Source organism: Cornus florida, unplaced genomic scaffold, assembly GCF_030987335.1.
Source record: "Cornus florida cultivar Cherokee Brave unplaced genomic scaffold, ASM3098733v1 CherokeeBrave_3.0.0_Hap2_Chr04, whole genome shotgun sequence".
Classification (NCBI taxonomy): domain Eukaryota; kingdom Viridiplantae; phylum Streptophyta; class Magnoliopsida; order Cornales; family Cornaceae; genus Cornus; species Cornus florida.
This window is the reverse complement of record NW_026775574.1, coordinates 2,257,787-2,279,768: the sequence shown is the minus strand read 5'-3', so window position 1 is coordinate 2,279,768 and position 21,982 is coordinate 2,257,787. Positions and strand designations below refer to the sequence as shown.

General features: G+C 31.9%; 4 protein-coding genes across 5 annotated transcripts; 2 read left to right on the top strand and 2 right to left on the bottom strand.

The window, feature by feature from the left end:
• Window positions 1-2,664: 2,664 nt before the first annotated feature.
• On the top strand, window positions 2,665-4,824 carry LOC132305548 (uncharacterized). Of its 2 annotated transcripts, none has more exons than XM_059803179.1 (2): window positions 2,665-2,847; window positions 4,538-4,824. In XM_059803179.1, the coding sequence occupies exons 1-2, from the start codon at window positions 2,704-2,706 to the stop codon at window positions 4,676-4,678; spliced, it is 285 nt and encodes a 94-aa protein (XP_059659162.1). In that variant the 5' UTR covers window positions 2,665-2,703; the 3' UTR covers window positions 4,679-4,824. The 2 variants fall into 2 exon arrangements, 1 of the variants encoding a protein (XP_059659162.1); XR_009481626.1 differs by lacking the exon at window positions 2,665-2,847 and adding an exon at window positions 3,921-4,022.
• Window positions 4,825-5,477: 653 nt separating this feature from the next.
• Window positions 5,478-8,815, bottom strand: LOC132305547 (caffeoyl-CoA O-methyltransferase-like). The gene is made up of 5 exons (XM_059803178.1): window positions 8,765-8,815; window positions 8,567-8,652; window positions 8,319-8,463; window positions 5,910-6,041; window positions 5,478-5,765 (listed from the first exon to the last, which is right to left on the bottom strand). Exons 1-5 carry the CDS (start codon window positions 8,813-8,815, stop codon window positions 5,478-5,480), a joined length of 702 nt encoding a protein of 233 aa, XP_059659161.1.
• Window positions 8,816-12,249: 3,434 nt separating this feature from the next.
• LOC132302459 (heat stress transcription factor A-8) lies at window positions 12,250-17,200 on the top strand. Its single transcript, XM_059799329.1, has 2 exons — window positions 12,250-12,873; window positions 15,822-17,200. Exons 1-2 carry the CDS (start codon window positions 12,658-12,660, stop codon window positions 16,779-16,781), a joined length of 1,176 nt encoding a protein of 391 aa, XP_059655312.1. The 5' UTR covers window positions 12,250-12,657; the 3' UTR covers window positions 16,782-17,200.
• A 426-nt stretch (window positions 17,201-17,626) lies between these two features.
• LOC132302460 (vacuolar iron transporter 1) lies at window positions 17,627-19,605 on the bottom strand. Its single transcript, XM_059799330.1, has 4 exons — window positions 19,176-19,605; window positions 18,953-19,038; window positions 18,473-18,587; window positions 17,627-18,155 (listed from the first exon to the last, which is right to left on the bottom strand). Exons 1-4 carry the CDS (start codon window positions 19,415-19,417, stop codon window positions 17,858-17,860), a joined length of 741 nt encoding a protein of 246 aa, XP_059655313.1. The 5' UTR covers window positions 19,418-19,605; the 3' UTR covers window positions 17,627-17,857.
• Window positions 19,606-21,982: the final 2,377 nt, after the last annotated feature.

Below are 21,982 nucleotides of genomic sequence, written 5' to 3'. Positions count from 1 at the left end.
AGTAGAGAAAAAAAATAATAACAACCAAATTATTATTATACCTTTTAAATTAAACAAAATATGAGTGGAATAATAATTTTTACCTTCTAATTATCATGAACAATTTCAAAATTATAAAACTTAACCCTTATCCCTTCCAATACTTTTGCTGTCAATTTTTTTATTTTTGAGAAGATAATTATCACTCCTTATTCCTTTCAAAACTTTTCTTTCACTCATTTTAAACCATCCAAATGCAATCTACATTATCATGTTTTTTTTTTTCCCTCACTGGTCACTATCCTTCCAGATCCCTCAATCCAAGGTTAATTTTGAAAATTTTATCAATACGAGAGCTCTCCAAAAGCAGAGGACAGAAATCAAACCCAAATAATCAAATACATGTACGTACATTGAAATGGTGGTCATGCATGTGGATTCGCAATAATAATTTGGTCTCCATCTTGATAGACAAATTTTTTATTCGTGGATGATATGTATTTAAAATTTTGAACGGTAGGTAGTGAATTTTAAAACTACCAACATAACGACGAGTGCTATCCACAGGTGGTTGAAAAATTAATTATAAAAATTGTAATTAATGTCAATTTATTTAAAATTATAAAACTTTAATTTTAAAATCAAATTATCCTTTTAAATTATTTTTCCTTTCTTTTCTATTCTAAGTATACCTAATAACTTTCTTTCTTTCCTTTGTTACATATATTTATTATCTTTTTTTACTTTTATTTTAAACTATTGTCTTTTTTTTCTTTCCTGATTGGTTATATATAGAAAAAGGAAGAATAAGATATGTAAGGAAAAAAAGAATGAAATACATATGAACTAGTGTTATTTTAGTTTCAGAACAAAAGGTAGAGAGTTTAAAGTCTTTTTAAAGTGTATTATGAGAGTTGATTGCTTAAAATGAGTAAATAAATAAGGACAATGCTTCAGTCCTGTCTCATCAAGAAAAATGATGTCTTGCACACTAACGTGTCTCAATAAGAGGTTGACACCTCTTTTAAACTTTAAAAAATACAAAATATGAGTTATATATATTTTTTATACTTAAACCCAAGAGATCTTTTTTTTTTCCTTACTCAATTTTGAATGTTATTTTTAATTAACTTTCTACCTTTTTATGTTATTTTTAATCTTCTTAAGATAGAAAACTATTCTTAAAAAAAAATTGAATTAACCATTTCTATTTCTCCTTTTTTTAAATCTATCTCAATTGTTTTTTATACATGCTATATATGAAAGTTTTCCTTTTTTCACTCAATTTACGGTTTCTATCTTATTTTTATTTCCTACATACCTTTTTGTGTAAATAAGAATGGGAGCAAAAGGAACATAACAGAAATCATTGCCCTTGTTTTTGAAAGCAAAAAAAATTTAAATTTTGAACAAAATCTCTTACTCGATTTAAGCTATTTGAAAGAGAGAAAAATTACATGCTAGACAAATATAATGTTTTAACATACCTGTTTTAAGAAAATGAACCAATCCTTATTCAGCCCAAATCGAAATCGAAATTCAATCTGAAGCGGATGGTGAAGGACACAATGAGAATATTAGGTTTGGAATGATTGGCGGCTAAGAAAAAAGAAAGATGTAGATAAAGATACACATATGAGAGCAAAGAGAGGGAAAAAAATAGAACTGTTGGTTTAACCCTAAAAAATGGGTATAACCCATGTTTTGTATTTTTTTTAAGTTTAAAAGAAGTATCAACCTCTTGCTGGGATACGGTAGTGTGTAGGACACAATCTATCTTGATGGGGCAGGACTCAAGTATTTTCCAATAAATAAAGGACAATGCTTCAATCATGTTCCATCAAGACAAATTGTATCATGCACACTAACGTGTTCCAATAAGAGGTTGACATCTCTTTTAAATTTAAAAAAATACAAAACATAGGTTATATCGATTTTTTATAGTTAAACCCGACCGATCTATTTTTTTCTTTACTCAACTTTGAATGTTATTTTTAATTAACTCATGAAAAATTGTATTTTCTACCTTTTTATGTTATTTTTAATTTTCTTAAGATAGAAAACTATCCTTAAAAATATTGAACTAACAATTTCTATTTCTCCCTTTTTTTAAATCTACCCCAACTGTTTTTATGCATGTTATATATGAAAGTTATTCCTTTTTCACTTAATTCTATGGTTTCTATCTTATTTTTATTTCCTACGTAATTTTTTCTGTAAATAAGAATGAGAGCAAGAGAAACGGAACAGAAACCATTGTCCTTGTCCTTGTCCTTGTTTTTGAAAGCAAAAAACAAAACTCAAAATTTGAACAAAATCTCTTACTCGATTTAAGCTATTTGAAAGAGAGAAAAATTACAGACTGGATAAATATAATGTTTTAATATACCTGTTTTAAGAAAATGAATCAATCCTTGCTAAGACCAAATCGAAATCCAATATAAAGCGGAGTAGTGGAGGACATAATGGGAATATTAGGTTTGGTATGATTGGTGGCTGAAGAAAAAGAAAATTGTAGATAAAGATACACAGATAGAAACAAAGAGAGGAAAAAAATAGATCTACCGAGTTTAACCCTAAAAAATGGGTATAACCCATATCCACCTTGACTGGGCATGACTCAAGTATTTTCCATAAATAAATAGAAGTAGCAATGCATTAAATACATGTCTTTTAAAACACAAACTGTCATAACATGAGATAGCTACAATTACTACGAGAGAGATGGAAGGTCAGTGTTCTGAGAATGAAAGTGCGAGGTTGGGAGGAGAAGAAGCAGTAGAAGAAGATGATGAAATGTTGAAGAAGAGAATCTCAGGCCACCCTTTGTATGGGCTGCTGATTGAAGCACACTTGAACTGTCTCAAGGTATAGACACACACACACACACACATATATATATTTATATTTAATTTCATACTTAATTTGTTTTGTTGTTTCATTTCTTCCATTTGCTAGCTTGTACTATATGGAATATTAGTTTTTTCCCTGTAAATTTGCACGTAAGGTCACAGCTTGTACTACATCGAATCTAGAAGGAATTCCAGTTAAAAGAAAGGTCACAGTGTTTAAACATGTACAAAATTGCCCTGATCTTCCCATCTTATGTTACATATATATCCATCTGATATATGTGTGTCAGTGTGCGCGCGCGCTATTTTCAGTTGGTTAAATGAGTTCAATACTTCAATCCGGCCTTCGACCCTATAATTAGGAGATACCATCTCCTTACAACTTAAATATGTCTATGTTATAACTGCATCAACTAAAAATGGATTAACCGATTAGGGATTTATTTGGTTTTCCTTTCGTTTATTCTTTTTACGTTTTAAAATTAAAGATCGAGGAGTGTTACATATAAGGATATTACATATATTGGTATTATGACATGTCACTTGAATGAATCCAAATCCTGTGGCACGTGTGTGTAGATTACTAATACAACGGAGTGGAATGAACACATAAAAAGAGTCGTTGCATAAACGATGTAATGTAATTATTGCGTAAAGCTATGCAAAGTCGTTGCATAAGCAATGTAATGGCACAAGATGAAGTGGCATACACGGGAGATGTGAATAGGGTGTCTTTTTTATAGTGACGATGTACATATATATGATTGATTTAGGGTTGTTTTCATGTTATATATATGCTGAGATTTAATTGGCTGTATATATTAATTGATCCCTAACCTTTCTGGGTCATATTCATATTAAATCCAAATCTGTACAGTTGAAAATTAGATGACTGCCATTTACATGCATTACAATTAGGAGATCGTTAGATATATAGGTGATGTGTAGATGGCCATAAGTAGAGTTGATTGGCACTTAATTTACAACCACATAGTCAGATTGGTAGTTACATGTGTAGATAGAATATTAGATATATGGTGAATCTATCTCTCTCTCTCTCTCTTAAAGTAAGGTTGATTTCAGGTTGCCTTAGGTGATACTGGAGAGGTTGGTATAACAACTGCATTGAATCAAGCTAATATGAAGCTCAATGCTGCCATTTCCAAATGCTCAGACCTCGATAACTTTATGGTATGTATGGATTCCCTTACTCACACCCAACCTTGTATATATCATCGCAGCATGCATCAATATTTATGAAACTGATATTTGTATGATTGGAAACAATTAATGGCCACACACACATATATATATACACCCACACACTTCCGATCTCAGGTAGATCGATTATTTACTGCATGCCAAATGGAACAAAAGGAGATTAAAGGATACAATTGTGGTAATTGTTTTAAATATTGGCCAATTTAGTTGGTCATATGGGGACCTTTGCATGTGCATAAATTGAGGATGGCCATGTTAATTAAGTAGCCGATTAAAACAAAAATAGCCAAATAAAATTTACAATTTATAAGAAGATAGTAGAAATGAAAATAAAAATAAAAAATCCCCTGAAAACAACATAGTTTATGCTAATTCGAAACACACACACACAAAGGGAAAAGAAAAAGTGTTAGCTTCTATTTTTTTTTTTTCTAAAAATTGTTATTGAAGAATTTAATGATTAGGGTTTATAAATGAATGGACAGGAAGGTTATTGCATGGCACTAGGGAAGCTGAAGGAAGCCATGGAGAAACCACTGCAAGAAACCACAGCTTACATCGATGCCATGCACGCTAGACTCAGCGAGCTCAGTGTGATCCCACCGCCCCTCTCGCCTCCTCAGTAGTAAACTCGCAGGTTTCATCATATATATATATATTTATGCTATGAGATTAGAAAAGATCAAAAACTGTACCAGGTACAATGTTGCCTGCTCATGACTTGGATAATCGATGTCAATATTGGTCCATCAGCACAATTCTTGTTTTATTATGATCGATCACTTTTATCACCTGTCTTCTAATTGGGAGTGACTCATGGAGTCTATTCAGAGGATCAATACTATACATGCATTGGCTTTACTCTTAAATGTTAGATGTGTCCCAGTTGGATCAGCATAGAAAGTGAAATGGGTATGTAAAAGTGTTTTAGTTTGATCACGAAGTACCCTGTCCGTTACACTTGATATCAAAATCAAACCGTTCTTAATTTGGTATCATGTTAAGCGCTCGGTAGGACAATAAGAGTAAGAGTAAGAGTAAGAGGAGAATGTTAGAGGTGTCCCATATTTTAAGCCCTTTTGTTTTTTTGGTTTTTTGGGGAAGGTAAAAAATAACATTGGTGGGTTGGGGAATTGGGCGGTGGTGGTTTGGGCTGAGCTTGGTGTTTGGGTCTGGTTGGGTATGCCCCATTTCAATCCTTTCATCCCTAACGAGGCTTCGTTTGGGCCCTGTGTGGCCTTGGGCTTCTTTTCTGTTGTTTCTAATCTGCATTCGGTTGGGTCTGGTGGGTAATATATTGCAATCCACATATGGTAATTAACGATAAGTAACTAGCAAACACGCACATGAATGATATAAAACCAGTTTAATGGAAACAAACAAAACACACAGTAACACACGCATATGATCTTAATTCTTGGCTAGCTAGACGATACGCCTGCACAAGGTGACACCATCGCCAATGGAAACTTGGGAGATTTCGATTCTGGCGTCGGAGACCAGGAAATTGTTGAGGTGGATTATGGCCTTCCGGTTGTCACGTATACGCTGATCCGTCACTTCATTTTCATGGCAAGCAACGGTAGAGTACCATAGAGTGTTATCATATGCAATCACACCTCCAATCTTTACCAGTTTCATTACTTGTTCATGGTATCGTATGTAGTTGGGCTTGTCAGCATCAACAAACACAAAGTCGAACATCATTTCATTCTTTCCCTGCCGATCAATTATATATATATATATATATAGATAGGCATATGAATTTAGTATCCAAGATTATATACATTAATGCAAGGTTCAACTTTCCTTCCTTAAATGACAGTTTAATTAACTTTATTATATATATATACTTACATTGCTCAACATTTCATTCAAGACAGAAGTGGCATCTGACTCAATGAAGTTGATCTTGTGCTCCACACCAGCCTTTTTAATGAATGGCAATCCTATCTCGTATGCTTCTCGATCAGGGTCTATCGCTATAATCTGTTTAAGGTAAAAAAAAAATGCTATTAGACTACAAATTTTGGTTAGTCACGTAAAATGGAGTTAGTTTCTTGTATTCTTGTAGCAATGTCTTACGTCTTTGAATCATAAATCAATATTTTTTTAATACATATATGTCCGATACTTCCACAACAAATCGCTGTAGCTATAATTTTGAACATTAATTTGTCCTATGTTCAGGGACAAATTAATATTCAGCCACATCTTTAAATTTGTTTAGTAGGGAGTATACTCACTTTTAATGCTGACTTTAAAATCTAATTCTACTATAATTAATTAATCAATTTTTCCTTTTTATAGTTCAAGAAACTTGTTTTTTTTATTACCATCATATATTATTAATAGGAAATGACAAAATTATAGAAATAAACTAAAACCAAATTGGCTAGGCTTTTCTTATATAAGAATTCAACAAAAAAATTTCCTATCAGACCGCTTCGCAAAGCATATCAATTAAAAATATATATATATATATTTCCAATCCCTTCAACTATAGAAGTTCTTCAACTATAGAAGTTTGAAACATAGAAGACAATCACGTCTGAAAAAAAAATTAAATAAGTAATTTTATTAGCTTAGCGGTAATGAAGGGATTTATCTTTTCAAACACAAACGTGGTTGCCTTCTATGTTTCAACCTTAACGCGGTTGAAGGGATTGGAAATATATATATATATATATATATATATATATATATATATATAATTGGTATGCTTTGCGAAATGAATTTTTGTTTGCCTATAGAAGAAAAACCTAACCAATTTGGTTTTAGTTTATTTCCCTTAAAAACATGTCTAATTTTGTCATTTCCTAATATATAATGGTAATAAAAAGAAACAAGTTTCCTAAAATATAAATGAAAAATATTTGAGTATCATTACTTCTTTTTAAAAAAAATTCTCTTAATATGGTTATATATGGTGTGAAAAATATTTGAGGTGTAGTCTCACATATTCAACAAATTAACTTTTGAACTTTTTTAAATTTTCTCTGGAGTGAAAATATTTGATTTGTAGCCTCTCATATTCAACAAATTAACTTTTGAACTTTTAATTTATCCTAATTGAGGTACATATATATTACTATCATGGTGTGATACATATGAATACTCAGAAATTATGAATTGAATTGTTTGAGGTACATATATATTACTATCATAGTGTGATACATATGAATACTCAGAAATTATGAATTGAATTGTCCATTACTCAGAAATTATGAATTGAATTGTCCATTTCAACCTATAATGTAGTATTGAACACGTTTTAGTCTCTTAATTGAGATTTTTTTTTGCAATCTCTTAATTGAGATCAATTTCTTCAAATTATCACTCGCCGTTAATTAATTAATTGGTCTCAATATATATATATATATAAAAGTGATAATTTGAAGAAATTGATCTCAATTAAGAGATTGCAAAAAACGAATCTCAATTAAGAGACTAAAACGTGTTCAATACTACATTATAGGTTGAAATGGACAATTCAATTCATAATTTCGTACTTCAATTAGGATAAATTAAAAGTTCAAAAGTTAATTTGTTGAATATATATGAGAGGCTACAAATCAAATATTTTTTTTTCACAACATATGTAACCATATTAAGAGAAAAAATTTTAAAAAGAGAGAGTAATGATACAATTATAGATAGTATTTTTTTATATATTTTAATCCCTTGTTCGCATTAATTACCAAAAAGAAATGTATAATTATCATTAGAACAAGAAAATTTCACACTTTCAAACGGAACAAGAAAAAATCATGCTTTCTTTTTCGAATTTGACTCGGATGACAATGATCGGATGACTAGGTGCTTACATAATTTATCATTAGAATAGATGAAGTGACTTGGATGACAATGATCGGATGACTAGGTGCTTACATAATGGAAATTAAAAAAATAGGACTTACTTATTTCTTTTTTGGCAGTAGGGAAGGGAATTAATGAATTTATTTTTTCATTTATTTTTTTTCAAACGTTGTGCCTTCTATGTTTCAACTTTCAATTATATGATTAATTACTGTAAAATTAGATTCTAAGACTAGGATTAAAAGTGAGTATATTACAAACTGCTCACCGGGACAGTTGAACGCCACTAGGTGTGTGTGCGTGTGAGACCAATATACTAACCTGACCACCATGAGGCAAAGCCAAGGGCAGTGGTAAGAAGGGAATAGCCAGTAAAAACACCAATCTCCAATGTCCTCTTTGGATTCATTATTTTTAGGTGGGTGTGTGTGTTACCAATATACTAACCTGACCATCATGAGGCAAAGCAAGGGCAGTGGTAAGAAGGGAATAGCCAGTAAAAACACCAATCTCCAATGTCCTCTTTGCATTCATTATTTTTAGTAGCATAGACAAGAACAGCCCTTCATCTGCTGGCACACCCATGATCGCTCTACAACAAATTAAATTTCCAAACTTCATGCATCTAGTGTAGGAATTATATACATCTGTGTGTGTGTGTGTATATATATATATATGTATGTATATGTAGTTACTTGCTGCCATATTTGTTGAACGTGACTTCTCTGATTTTCTTGAGTTGCTCATGCTCTCTTGGATATGTACTTGTATCTAAGATGTACTGTTACCTCCCAAAAAGACAAAAAAACAAATCAGTAAGCAAATATGGTATAATACACACACACATATATATATATATATTATATATAAAACACATTGAGAGAGTGGCTAACCTTCTGAAGAGCTTCGTCCTTGAGAATGGTATGAATAACATTGTCTGCCATCACTAAGTCCAAATCCAAACGTACTCCAAGCTTGTTGTCAAATTATATGGGAACAGCTGCATTTATATAGGAAATAACTTACCATAATCGTTTTTTGTCAAATTCTATCGGACTCCAATTTACCTGATTTTTTTTGTATATATCTTTTTTTAGTGATTATATTTTTATTTCTATTTTTTTCGTATTTTTAGATAGTGATATTTTGAATACTGAATCTCCTCCAAATTATTGGTGCCCCTAATTTTTTAAGGGTTAATTATAATGACACCCTTTGAAGCTTTATTACTCTTTGGCTTATTATTTTAGCTATTTAAATAATAAAATTACATTTTTAACCTTTACACCTACATACCTATATAAATAATAAAATTACATTTTTAACTTTCACTCCCAAAGAAAAAAAGAAATTTATTTAGAAAAGGAAAGTTGAATTGTGTGTGATTGCAATCGGTCTGTTTGGGATTGTAGTCAGGGTGTTAAAGGATTGATTTAGAAAAGGAAAGTTGAATAATTGGGTGTGTTTATGTGTATTGATGTATATGTAGAGAGAGAAAAATTATGATTTTCTATATACAGAGATAATATACAATCTCACATCTATATACACACACAATCACATACCAATTTTTTTTAACTTTCCTTTTCTAAATAAATTCCTTTTTTTTTCTTTCGCTACAACTACCCCAATTGCAAACACACATACATAAAGAATCAAGAGTAATGACAAGGGAAGCGAAAAAGAATTCTCAAATTAGTATCGAATTTGATGTGATTGGCTATACTTGTCACGTGTTAAACAATTATTTTTTAAAAATTGTTTAAGTAGATGAGGTGAACAAAAACACATCAGATTCAGAACTTATTCGAGAAAATTATTCGATGACCCTATCATTTTCCAAGAATCAATACACAAAATATACATACACAATGAAAATATGAGGTCAGATGTATCTTTAGCGTCAATTTCAATAGTAGCTTAGGATACATTTTGCAATAGAATTGTGCTTGGTGCAAAAACTCTCATCATTAGTGTCTTAAATTTAAAATTAAAAGATTTTTTTTCTAATTTTAAATCTAAAGTGCCAATTCGCAATATAAGAAAATTTTCACGTATATGAATTGTTTCTGGTTAACATATGTATGGAACTCTCACTCTTCTTGAAAGCTATAATGTGAAAAGATGGTGTCTCATTGTGTGACAAAACAAAAGTCATAATAAAATTTTTATTAAAAAAAAAAAAAAAAAAAACAGAAAATAAAAAAAGCTATTTTTTAATTGATGAATAATAAAATAATCCTCTCAATCCAATGACTAAATTCCAATAACTAGATATACTCGTCCTTATTGTCGAATCCTATGGTATGTAGCTAATGATTGGCATATGATCAAATATTATAAATTTGGCACACGAGTCTCTATCGTCTAAAAAACTTCTTCAAAATATGATCTAGACATGACTCCAAACAAATCGATGACATAATGGTTAATTTTCTAACAAATTTTTATTTTACTTTATTTTATTTTATTAGAGTAGTACTAATGCTCACACGGAACACTTATAATAAATTGTCTAATTAAATATTTTTTATTTTTTATTTTTTTATTTGTTGCATAATTAATGAATTAAAAAAATAAGTCTAACAATTTACTACAACTATTCGGTGCACTTCGCTTTCAGTTAGTTTCTTTCAACAAATCAATAAAATTTCGTACACGACAATGGTTCTTTTGTCTCCTCCCAAAATCTCTCCATAATCTTCTTTTAAGTAAAAAATAATCTCTCCATAATCTTAATTTATCTATATGTATAATTTGGCTTTATATTCAATTGGTACCTAACAAGTGGATCAATAAGAAATTTATGCAATCAACTTGGTCTAGTTTTATAGATAAAAGATCTTCCAAAAGCTACTTAATAAGTACTTTATTAAACATTAAGTTGCATGTTTATTGTTCTCCCTAATAAAGAATTATTTAGAACATCTAAAAATTGTGTTCGACCATGAAATAATATGATTTTAACCCAAAGTTCTCTCTATTTTAATTCAAAGTTTTTTTATTTTCAATGAGAATTTATGAAGATAAAAATTGATTTCTCTTCTTGTTTGATGTGATTTTCATATAATAATTTTGTCACTAAGCAAATTACTGTCGTATCATTACTCATATTTAAATTATATATATATATATATATATATATATATAACTCAGATAAATTCTCAAATGTAGCTTACATTCTCAAATAACTTTTATAATAATTTTAGAAAGATTTGAACTCTTTATCTTTTATTTTGAAGTGAAATGATAAATTCTCAAATGTACCTCACATTCTCAAATAACTTTTATAATAATTTTAGAAAGATTTGAACTCTTTATCTTTTATTTTGAAATGAGATGATAAATTCTCAAATGTACCTCACATCCTCAAATAACTTTTATAATAATTTTAGAAAAGATTTGAACTCTTTATCTTTTATTTTGAAATGAGATGAAATATTTATTAGATCACATGCGTTGATACGATGATATTAAGTTCACTCCACGTCACTTTGGAATCGGATTATGGATGCTTAAGAATCTGCTTGGTTATTACTTAGAATATATAGGCATGTTTTTTTAAAACAATTTTTTGTTTTCTGAATTTTTTAGAATTGTTCTCAAACTTACAAACCAAGCAGGCCCCTAAGATCATCTGCTTGGTTTGGTACTTGAAAAACAGTTCTCAAGAATTCAGAAAATAGAAAACTGTTTTCAGAGAACTATAAAAGACAGTTCTTTGTAAACATGCCTAATTGAATTCTTGGGAATTGTACAAAAAATTCTGTTTGGTTCAGTTTTCTGAAAACTCAGTTATAAAAAAGTCTATTTTCAAAAAAAATATCTATTACTGTTCTCTAAAAACTATTTTCTGTTCTCTAAATTATTGAGAAGTACAGTATTTACAGATTTACAAACGAAGCAAACCCCAATTTTTTATACTTATCTGAAAACAAACATTTTTATAAGTGAGTTTTCATAAACTAAACAGAGTTTTTTTTGTACAGTTTTATATAAATAGAAAACTATTTTCATAATTACAAACCAAACATGCCCTAAACTTTTTGATTCCTTCTTCTATTAAATTTATTTAAATTGTGTTTCTCAAACACATTTAAAACCCCAATAGATTTTCTACATAGCCCCAATGGGCCAATCAAAATTTTGGGCTTGGCTATATTTCGCGAAAAAAAAAAAATGGTGCTTGCCTTAAGATCATTATCTTCTCTCTTTGTTTATGGGCTAGGCTGGCCGGTCATGATTTGGGCTATTTAGGTTAGTTTCGAGGTCGGTCAGAGCCCATACCTGGCATACATACTTCGACTTCTTCAGGCCCACCGGAACCAGGCCCATGGACTTACCTGGTACTTTGTCCCCGGAAAGTTCCCAACTTTTTCTGTTTCCACAGGACAGAAAAGCAAGACTCCTGTGTCAGTCAGTCCACTCAAAGAATCAATCTATCCTCTCTTTCTTTCCCTTTTCCTCGCAATTCTATTCTTTACTCCCTCCCTAGGTTTTAGACTTTTTTGTCACATTGTTTTGCCTATATATATATATATATATATATATATATATATATATGTTATACACGTCGAAAGATATTTATATACATCTAATTGATATTTTATCTATATATATAATCTGTCTATACAAGTATTCTGTGCTCTCTCTTTTCTGATTCAAATTCGAGTCCCCCAAATTGATCGAAACATATCAAAATTAGTTCCGAAATTCTAAACCCTACAAAACTGTGATACTTTCTTGATTCGAATTGTGTTGCAAGAATCGGATTGATCGGTCAATTATGGTGAAGACGACCGAGAATGGGTCTGGCGTACCGGCCTTCTTGTCCAAATGCTATGAGATGGTCGATGATCAATCCACGGACGGTTTGATTTCATGGAGCTCGTCCGATGACAGCTTCGTCATATGGAATGCCCCTGAGTTCTCCTCCGCATTGCTTCCCAATTACTTCAAGCACAACAATTTCGCCAGCTTTATTAGGCAACTCAATATCTATGTGAGATTCTCTAGTTTTCTTTTTTCCCCTTCTTAGATGGTTCGTCCTTATTATGTGTGTGTTTATATCAAGAATTTTTCATTGCGTGCTTGATTTGTGATTGTGGATTTTAAATTCTTTTTCTCCATAAATTGTGAATCTTTCTAATCTACTGCTATTTTTTGTATTTGGTTGTCAAAAAAAAGCTTTTATTTTATTTTTTTATTATTATTTTTAATGTACTTTGAAAATTAAGCAGGTTCCAAAATAAGAAAGGAGTAGCAAATAGATTTATGTTAAAGGACTGTATGCCTACCAAAAAGAAAAAGAACATAGAAAATGGAGTTGTGATTATGGTATGAAATACTACAGAGGAAACAAATAAATTTTCAATCACTATAGGCTTACTTCAGAATCGATTATAACTTTTTATCTTAGTCATAGATGAACTAACTCCAGGATGGTTCCCAGCGTAACTTTAAGATTGCTCCATTATAACGTGGAGGTAACGAGTTTGAAGAGGACCTTAGAATTAAGAGATTTTCACATAAGAAGAACTAAAACTACATGCATAGAATATAATTTTAACAAATCTAGGAACACATATGAGAGTATAGTTAAAATCAAATGTGAAGAGGTGCTAAGATTAAATAATTTTGTTACCTAGGCTAAATTTTCATATGTAGGGAGAGATTGAGGATGATGTTGTATATAGAACTAAAGAATGACGGGTTAAAGGAAGGAGTGTTTTTGTTGTGTGTGTAATTGATATTATCTGTAATGAAAATTTTTAAAATTTGTTGAGCATAAAAGAAGGTGTGCTTTTGTTGTGGTGTGTGATTGACATTATCCGTAATGAAAATTTTATAAATTTGTTGAGCATAATAGTGATAAGCTTGGTCGAAATGGTAGAGTACGGAGATGGATATGTGCTATGAGAAGAAGGGATAAATTTTGTAATTGAACACTGTTCAATGGTGGTTGTAGCATTAATTGGAAATAAAATTGGAGAAATCCAATTAAGATTCTTTGGCCATGGTCACGAATACCAATAGTTATATGATGTGTATCATTGAGAGGAAGTGACATGATTCCCATTGAGAGTAAGGCTGAGGGACTATAAAAGGTGATGCTACAAAGGTGATATAACTATAAAGTGACTATAAAATAGATTGGTAAAATAGGTTTTATGTAGTCGATCGTAAATGGTTGAGATAAGACTTTGTTGAGTGACTATTTTGCCACATAAATTTTGCCCCACCTCTTCCCACACATATACAAAATGCATATTGCTTTTCTAATTTGTGTGGGTTCGCATGGAAGGCTGTTTGGATATACCAGTCTGCGATCTTTCTGGAACAGGAGGTTGTTCCAGAATGATCTGATTAAACACATTTTGGATTGGCTGGGATTAGAGTATCTATTTCCTTAGTTTGAGTAGTGCAATTTAGAATCATCCAAAGATTTTAATTGCTGGTCATCCCTTCTTTTTCCTTGGTTAGAATCCATTTGTTAATGGCAATGTAAATTTGCTGCTCGCGTTTTTCCAATTTTTAGTTCAGATTTAGTTTTGACGCAAAATAAACTTTTATTTGTGTACCATTAGTATCAACTAACAAATTAAATACTTTCTAGAAGTCGTAGTTTAGAAAAGAAGTTCTTTTTAGTTCTGGCATTGAGATGACGGATAGATTTTAAGGAAACAATGTTTCTCATGCATATATTGGATGTGCGTAGCTTATCACCTAAGGAATCAGGGTGCAAATTTAGGTTCTGGAAGTCAATAAATAGGCAAAAGAACTGACCGAGTGGTGGTGTGGTTCTAATTCATGCTTTGGACATTCTGGCTTGGGCCGCTCACTCATTGGATCAGGGTCATTTAAGAAGTCTGTAGATTACTCTCCATGATTACCAACCATGTCATAATCCTACTAGCCTTGATCTCCCTTTTAGCTTTTTTCCCTTATGCTATAGATTTATGTTTATGAAACTTGTGATGTGGATAATTGCATGCCTATGCCAGAACTTGTCTCTGAAAGGAAAGCAAAAACCATTGTGATGCATTTATAGCTGCCACTTTCAAAATCTTTGTGGTCATCCATAGCTTTTGAACCTTAACTAGATAATGTGCGTCGACTTTTTAGTTTTTATCCCAAAAGTTTAAAGCAGTGTGGCCTCCCATGATCAGTCTTAAGTGGAGAATCACATTCTGGAAGTGTGTAGCATGGCTCCATTGGTTGAATATATATGGTAAGGGTATTCATTGTTATCTTTCATGTGCGTTCAAGATCCTCCCATGAATATAGCCATATGTCAACATTTTAATGTAGATAATACCCCATTAAGTTACCTTTTCAGTTGAGGCTTTTAGTACTGGGGGACATAATATATCTTTTGGTTCAATTTTTTGGCTTAAAATCATTTTATTTTGCTTTTTAATTTTAATTTTTGAAGTAAAGGATATAAAATGGAAATGCCATGAAGGCTCCATTGGGTAGGTTGGGGCAGTAATTTCAGGGGAAGCCGGCAAATGCATTGCAATTTTTTTAGTTCCGGTCATTTGAGAGTAATTTCTTAATGAAAATAAATAAATAAAATAAACATAAATTTTGAAAAAAGGAGGAGAAATAATAAGTCTTTGTAGATGGATATCTAGACATTAAACATGTGCCTTTTCCAGAAGTTGTACTCTCACCTTATAAGCATATTTATTATAAAAATAAATAGTTGATATATAACGATACCGATCTGATTCAGTATGATTGATTGTCGTGTCGTAAGAAAAAAAGGATCGAGAGGTAATTCATCCATTGAATTTACAGGTGAAAATTTATAATCTCTATGGGATTAAGTCCTTAGTTGTTGCTTAGTAAAAACGATGAGATTATGGAAGTTAATGTTCTCACATTTATAGCCACTGCACTGTTAATCTATTTCCTACTGATCATCTGCAACATTTAATGTTTCAGGGTTTCAGAAAAATTGATACTGATCGCTGGGAATTTGCAAATGAAGGATTTATGAAAGGCCAAAAGCAGTTGTTGAAGAACATTAGTAGAAGGAAATCGTCTCAGGGCCTGGATCAGCGGAGGTCATCCCAGAAAAAAGACAAGGATGTTGAAGCACGTGAAGAAAATAAAAATTTTGGGCTGTGGAAGGAAGTTGAGAATCTTCAGATTGATAAAAATGCTCTTATGGAGGAACTGGCTAAACTGAGGCAGAAGCAGCAAAGCTCACAGAGTAAGTTGCTGGTCCTAAGAGATCAACTTCAAGGTATGGAACAAAATCAGCAGCAGATGCTTTCATTCATAGTGATGGCCATGCAAAACCCTGGATTTTTGGTTAAGCTGCTTCAGCCAAGAGAGAATAACTGGCGTGTGGCTGAACCGGGCAAGAGTGTTCTTAAACGAGTTTCAGATGATCACGAACCTTCTGAGGGGATGATCGTAAGGTACCAAGGGCCAATTGACGACTCTCCGGATGATCTTTATAGACCAATTTCAACTTCGGAAGAATCACTGCAATTGGGTCTTAATCCAGATGACGATTTTTTTATGAATATTGATTTTCCATTGGAGGAAGAATTTCAATCTCCAGATAAGCATGGCATGGTTATCCTCCCAGATCTAACTGATGATGATGGCACAATGGATCGTCTTTTATCTAGTCCATTCTTACAGAAAATCGATGGTTCCGAGCTTGATATTGAAGATACTATTGACTCTGGAATGGAGATGGAATCAACATCTTGCAGATCCCAGCTAAAAGAATCTGCTAAGTTTGAAAACTTAGCAGAAGGATTGGAGATCTCTCGGCCTTTGAAGATGGAAACATCAGCGTGTAAAATGCAGTTGGATGGTTCTCAAAATATGGTAATTCTAACTGAACAAATGGGACTTCTAGCTTCTCAACGCCGCCTCAAGCGTTAAAACATCTTTGCTCAATACTAAATAATACCAGGAGATGACCTGAAGTTTTGGTATTTTTGTGGGCAATTGACACCTCTTTACAGTACAACTCATGATGGAACCTGGTTTTCTGATTCTATCAGCACTTATCTTTTCGATCGTCACAGTAGCAATTTGTTTTCTGAATGATATTTCAACATGTTTTGTTAATATTTATATAATAGATCTTTCAAGACATAGAATTAGAGGAATGAATTAACCGTGCCGGTGCCACCCTAGGTATTTCGTTTTTAAGGTTTCTGTATATCATTATAGGTCCTCTGTATTATTGAAGCATGCATACATGTATGATTATGCATAGTTATAACTTTTGCCAATGCAGTTCCTATAAGCTGTCAAGTGCAAGCTTATGGTTCTTCATGATTTGATTGTTTGAAGTCTCTCCCTCTGTCTACATTGTGATGTTCTTCAGCAATTTTACCATCTCCCCATGAAAATCTGCTCGGTGCAATGTTAAAGTCCTGTTTTATATGGGTGAGCAATGTTAACGTTCTGTTTTTTATGGATGAGGACCATGGTTCGTAATTGCGGTGTAACGGACTCGAACGAATATTTTGGTGTAAACCGACCGAATTGGTCGGTTTAGGGAGGTGTGTAATGGTATCGGACTCTTGAAAAAGAGTTATAAACCGGTTGACATGTGGTGCACGTTTAGATATAAAAGCTTTAACTAGAACCAACTTTCATCTTACCATTCCCTACAATCCAAAAGACTACACCTCAACTTCAAAATATAGAGATGCTGCATTATCTTTGTTTTTCAAGGATTTATATAGAAGCTGATCCTATTCACATACCCAAATTAGTAATTGGAACAAAACTAAAAGCCTCATTGAGAAGGACAATAAAACAACCATCCATCACCAAGGACCAAAAAGCAACATAACCAACATGAACTAATATTTACCATGCTAAGATTGATGGCTCATAATTCTGCAGCAAACATGATTAAAATAAAATGAAGTTTGAAGGAAGCTAAACGACTGTGTCGAAAGAGCAGCTGCTTTTTTATTGGATGATGACACCGGGTGTGGTGTCTATGGTTGGACAAGCTTGGCCATGCCAAAGGCAGCTGCAGACGCAATGGCTCCAATCAGAGCAGTCTGCAGAGCGCTCCTAATCGGTTTATTTCCGGTGAAGTAACCCTTTGCATAGCCAAAGATTAGCAATGCCCCCAAGGTTACAACGATCGATGCAATCACAGCCTTACTAGCAACTGGGATGAACATGTAAGGGAAAAGGGGTACTAATCCACCCACGATGTAAGCAATTGCGATTGTCAGCGCGCTCTGGAGTGCTCTCCTTGGATCCGGCTTCTCCAATCCAAGTTCGAACCTGCACTTGCAACAACAGTTTTGTTCAATCACTGGTTTTTTCATGCCATGGATCTTGGCAGACTATAAGATTTCTGAGGAAGATCAAATTGTATGTAAAGATGAACAAAGCATTATAGTAGCATCATTCTACAGTATAAACAAATGTTTTTCATGTATTTACAGAACATATTCAATAAAACTATGTTACCAAGTCACTTTTAGTATAAAATGACAATTGAGATTGTTTCCAAAATCACCTACATTACTGAGTAAGTGTAAAAACATGAATGGCTTATGGTAAAGAAAAAGGATGATGGTTTGATGAAATAAACTTACTTCATCATAAAATCAAGCCATGCTTGTGGGTTTTTCCTGAGAGCATTCACCACCGGCCTATACTCATGCGGCTCTACACCGTACTGTGCCAATATCTCCGCAACCTCAGCAGCCTCTGAAATTTATCCACACCAAACATGATAATCGTTGAATATAATTATTATTTGTTTTTGATAATTACTTTTTTAAAATTTAAAATTATGCTTCGTGTAGATAAATTTCATGCTCATCGGTAGATAAGAGATCATGATTTTATATACAACTAAGCAAAAATGATAAATGAGGATGTTAGGATGGTTGGGTGGAGTGACCAGAAGAGATAACTTTCGTAAAAAAAAAGAAAAATTAGAGGCGGAAATAATATAAACATGTAATACAAGACAAAATTATATGGAAAAGAAGGCAAGAATGACCACATAAAGAGAGAGATATATATATATGTGTGTGTGTGAATTAGTATAATGTGATTAGTTTTTGGACCTGTGTCAGGGACAGTGATGATCTCTTCTTGTTCTCTCTTGAGTTCCTTTATGTAGTGATCAGCTTCGCTCTTGGCCGCTAGATACCTGCACCCATTTCAAGGAAACACTAATATGATCCCGTGATTCGCCACCTGTTCAGTGTTCATGCATCTCCAACCACGAACGAAATCCAAAATCAAACACGAAATTACAGTAAAACCACAAAACAAGTATCACAATACCCGCCGAGTCCCATGGAGATGGCGCCGGCGGCGACCTCGGCGATGCCGGCGGTGAGAATGACGGACGAAGTAGCGTTGGCACCTGAGAGTCCGGCGGCGAGGGCAAAGGGAACGGTGAGGCCATCCGAAACGCCGATGATGATGTCACGGACGACCTCGCCGGCGGTGAAGTGCTTCTCAGTGTGCTGATTCAAAAGCAACTTCTCTGATTCTGATTCAGGGGTGGTCCCAATCTGCGCCATTAATTGCAACTGAATCTCTCAAGCTTTTTCTCTCTCTCTACCTACTTGTTTTGGTGGTTGTTATGAGAGAGAGAGAGGAAGTGAGTGAGTAATGAGAGAGAGTACAAACAGAAAAGCCTCTTTAATAGCGGTGTTGTGCATATATTCCAATGGTGGGTGTCGGGCGATGGCTTTTTAGATTTGTTGGTACATGCCTGCATATTCCTTGAAACGGAAAGTTAAGGCAGTCCTCATCCTTTATTTTTACTTTTTATTTATTTGATTTTGTATATATATATTTTTTAAGAGAAATGATATGCAAGTACTAATTTGATTTTTATGTGGCATCAATATGTGTTTTTGTGTCACATATATTTAACAAATTTAGAATATCAACAAATTATTTCATAAGACTTTATTTGATTAAGCTAATACATTATTTGAAGATATCAATAACTTATTTCAGGAGTTAATTGTGTAAATTAAATTTTGAAACAATGTGTTAATTTTAGATCGAGAATGCAATACTATTGATTTGATGGTTAATTTAAATGCATTTAAGGGTACCAGAATAATTTAAATGCATCAACAATAATTTGTTAAATGATATCTTTTCTTAATTCTTAGTAATATATATGTTGAATAACTTTGACAATCTAAAAAAAAAAAAATTAATGTATTAATTGCATATTGCAAAATTTTGTATTATTGTTTTAATTACTTTCTCCATTAATTTTAATTTCAAGACTCCAATTCTATATGCATCCATTAATTTTAATTTCAAAACTCCAATTCTACGTGCATCCAAACATAAGCATAATATATTTTTGAAATCACATTTTTTTACTCACGTTGTATATTGAAAGTGCAACAAAAAATACATTTAAATATACATTCAAATTTTAGGACCTTTTCGACATTGCCGTCACACAAAGAAACAGTGAAGCTTTCTGGGTGCCAAAAGCTTATTGATTATGGGTCCTGTGGATAATGGATTCAACAAGCCCTAGTGGAATGCATCAACGTGCAAAAAGTTAACAAAAGACATAATAATGCAGAGATTCGTTGACATCTTCTCTCTAAATGCTGGACCAGAAGCCATTTTTTTTTTATGAGATCGAGAATGCATGTTGGAACGGGACGACTCGAGCCTTAGGCGAGTTAGACGATCGTCGAAAGCCCCAGTCAATAAAAAGATTTCAAAATATTATAATTGCCTCATATATATATATATATATATATATATATATATTGTAATTGTTTCCAACACTAATTCTAAAAAATTTCTCCTAAAAAAATCTTATTTTTTTGTTTTCTCTCTCCTTACCTTTTCATTAAACTTTAATATCTCATTTGTTTTATTCATCTCCTAATAATATCTCATTTTTTTTATTCATCTCTTAAAATATCTCATTAATATTTTTTTTCTTTATTTATCTTATACACATCTCTTTTTTCTCTTTTTCTTTTTTTTCTTTATATTTAATATTTTTTCGGTAAGTTGCATCACACAATAAATATTTAGCCGTTATATGAGGGAAGCGAAGAAATTTTCCATATTCTCTTTTTTATATTTTTATTCTCGACAATCTCAACAAATTACTTTCAGTCATCTCTCATTACAACTTTACAATTTTCTTTCTTTTCGACTCAATATTCATTAATATAAAATCTCAATTTAAACGCACTTTTCTTTTATTAAAGATTCTTTTATTAAAGAATTTGAAGCCTCTTTCCTCCCTTATTCTAAAAAAAGGGAAAAAAGAGAAAAGAGGGGTTAGTCACAGATATTTGATTGTATCTCTAATTGTCGTCATTCTTTCCCATGTCAATAACTAGAATAACATTCCTAAATCAAGTTATATTGTTCTTTTTTTCTTAATTATTTTTTAGTTTTACTAACTTTTGTTATTATAAATTTATATATATCTATATTTTTTATATATTTGTTTGTGAATTGTGAGTCTTGTGACTATCTTTTTTTTCATATTTTTTAATATGTATGCTAGAAAGTATGAATCGGGATTTTAAAAACTAAAAAAATAAAAAAAATAAAAAAAAAATAGATAAACTAATTCAATATCAAAAGGGAGCTATTGATAAATTTGTTACAACTAATAATCAAAACCTAAAAAAAAATTTAGATAAAAATACAACAAATAAACAATCAAATCATCTAAAAGAATTGAAGATTATACAATACTGAAAGAAAAAAATAACAATAACTTGATTCACAATAAAATCATATCTACGATCAACTATATTAATTAAATAAATTGACTACATTATTTATTTAAAAAGATATTTTAACCACAATTGAATATAAGAATTTAATTAGTAAGTTTGATCTCAAAAAGCAAAAAGAATGATTTTTAATTAATTATTATTTAATAATTAATATATTAAATATTATGATATAAAAATGCCACTTATTAATTTTTGCCTATGAGCCGCCCCTGTGAGACAAAATACAACTTTAGTTTTTTTAACTCTAAAACACGATCCACCCCGGTACCTACCATCCACTGTCTCATCCGCAAACACATACTTAAACAATACACACCACTTGCAGTACATATCATCAAA

Bases quoted from the DNA above. Each gene is read 5' to 3' on its own strand.
- LOC132305548 (XM_059803179.1), top strand. From the start codon at position 2,704: ATGGAAGGTCAGTGTTCTGAGAATGAAAGTGCGAGGTTGGGAGGAGAA. The intron at 2,848-4,537 runs GTATAGACACAC...ATGAATGGACAG, and splicing joins CACACTTGAACTGTCTCAAG to GAAGGTTATTGCATGGCACT.
- LOC132302459 (XM_059799329.1), top strand. From the start codon at position 12,658: ATGGTGAAGACGACCGAGAATGGGTCTGGCGTACCGGCCTTCTTGTCC. The intron at 12,874-15,821 runs GTGAGATTCTCT...TTAATGTTTCAG, and splicing joins TTAGGCAACTCAATATCTAT to GGTTTCAGAAAAATTGATAC.
- LOC132305547 (XM_059803178.1), bottom strand. From the start codon at position 8,815: ATGGCAGACAATGTTATTCATACCATTCTCAAGGACGAAGCTCTTCAG. The intron at 8,653-8,764 runs GTTAGCCACTCT...GGGAGGTAACAG, and splicing joins AGGACGAAGCTCTTCAGAAG to TACATCTTAGATACAAGTAC. The intron at 8,464-8,566 runs GTAACTACATAT...AATTTGTTGTAG, and splicing joins TTCAACAAATATGGCAGCAA to AGCGATCATGGGTGTGCCAG.
- LOC132302460 (XM_059799330.1), bottom strand. From the start codon at position 19,417: ATGGCGCAGATTGGGACCACCCCTGAATCAGAATCAGAGAAGTTGCTT. The intron at 19,039-19,175 runs GTATTGTGATAC...AAATGGGTGCAG, and splicing joins ATCTCCATGGGACTCGGCGG to GTATCTAGCGGCCAAGAGCG. The intron at 18,588-18,952 runs GTCCAAAAACTA...GATAAATTTCAG, and splicing joins CATCACTGTCCCTGACACAG to AGGCTGCTGAGGTTGCGGAG.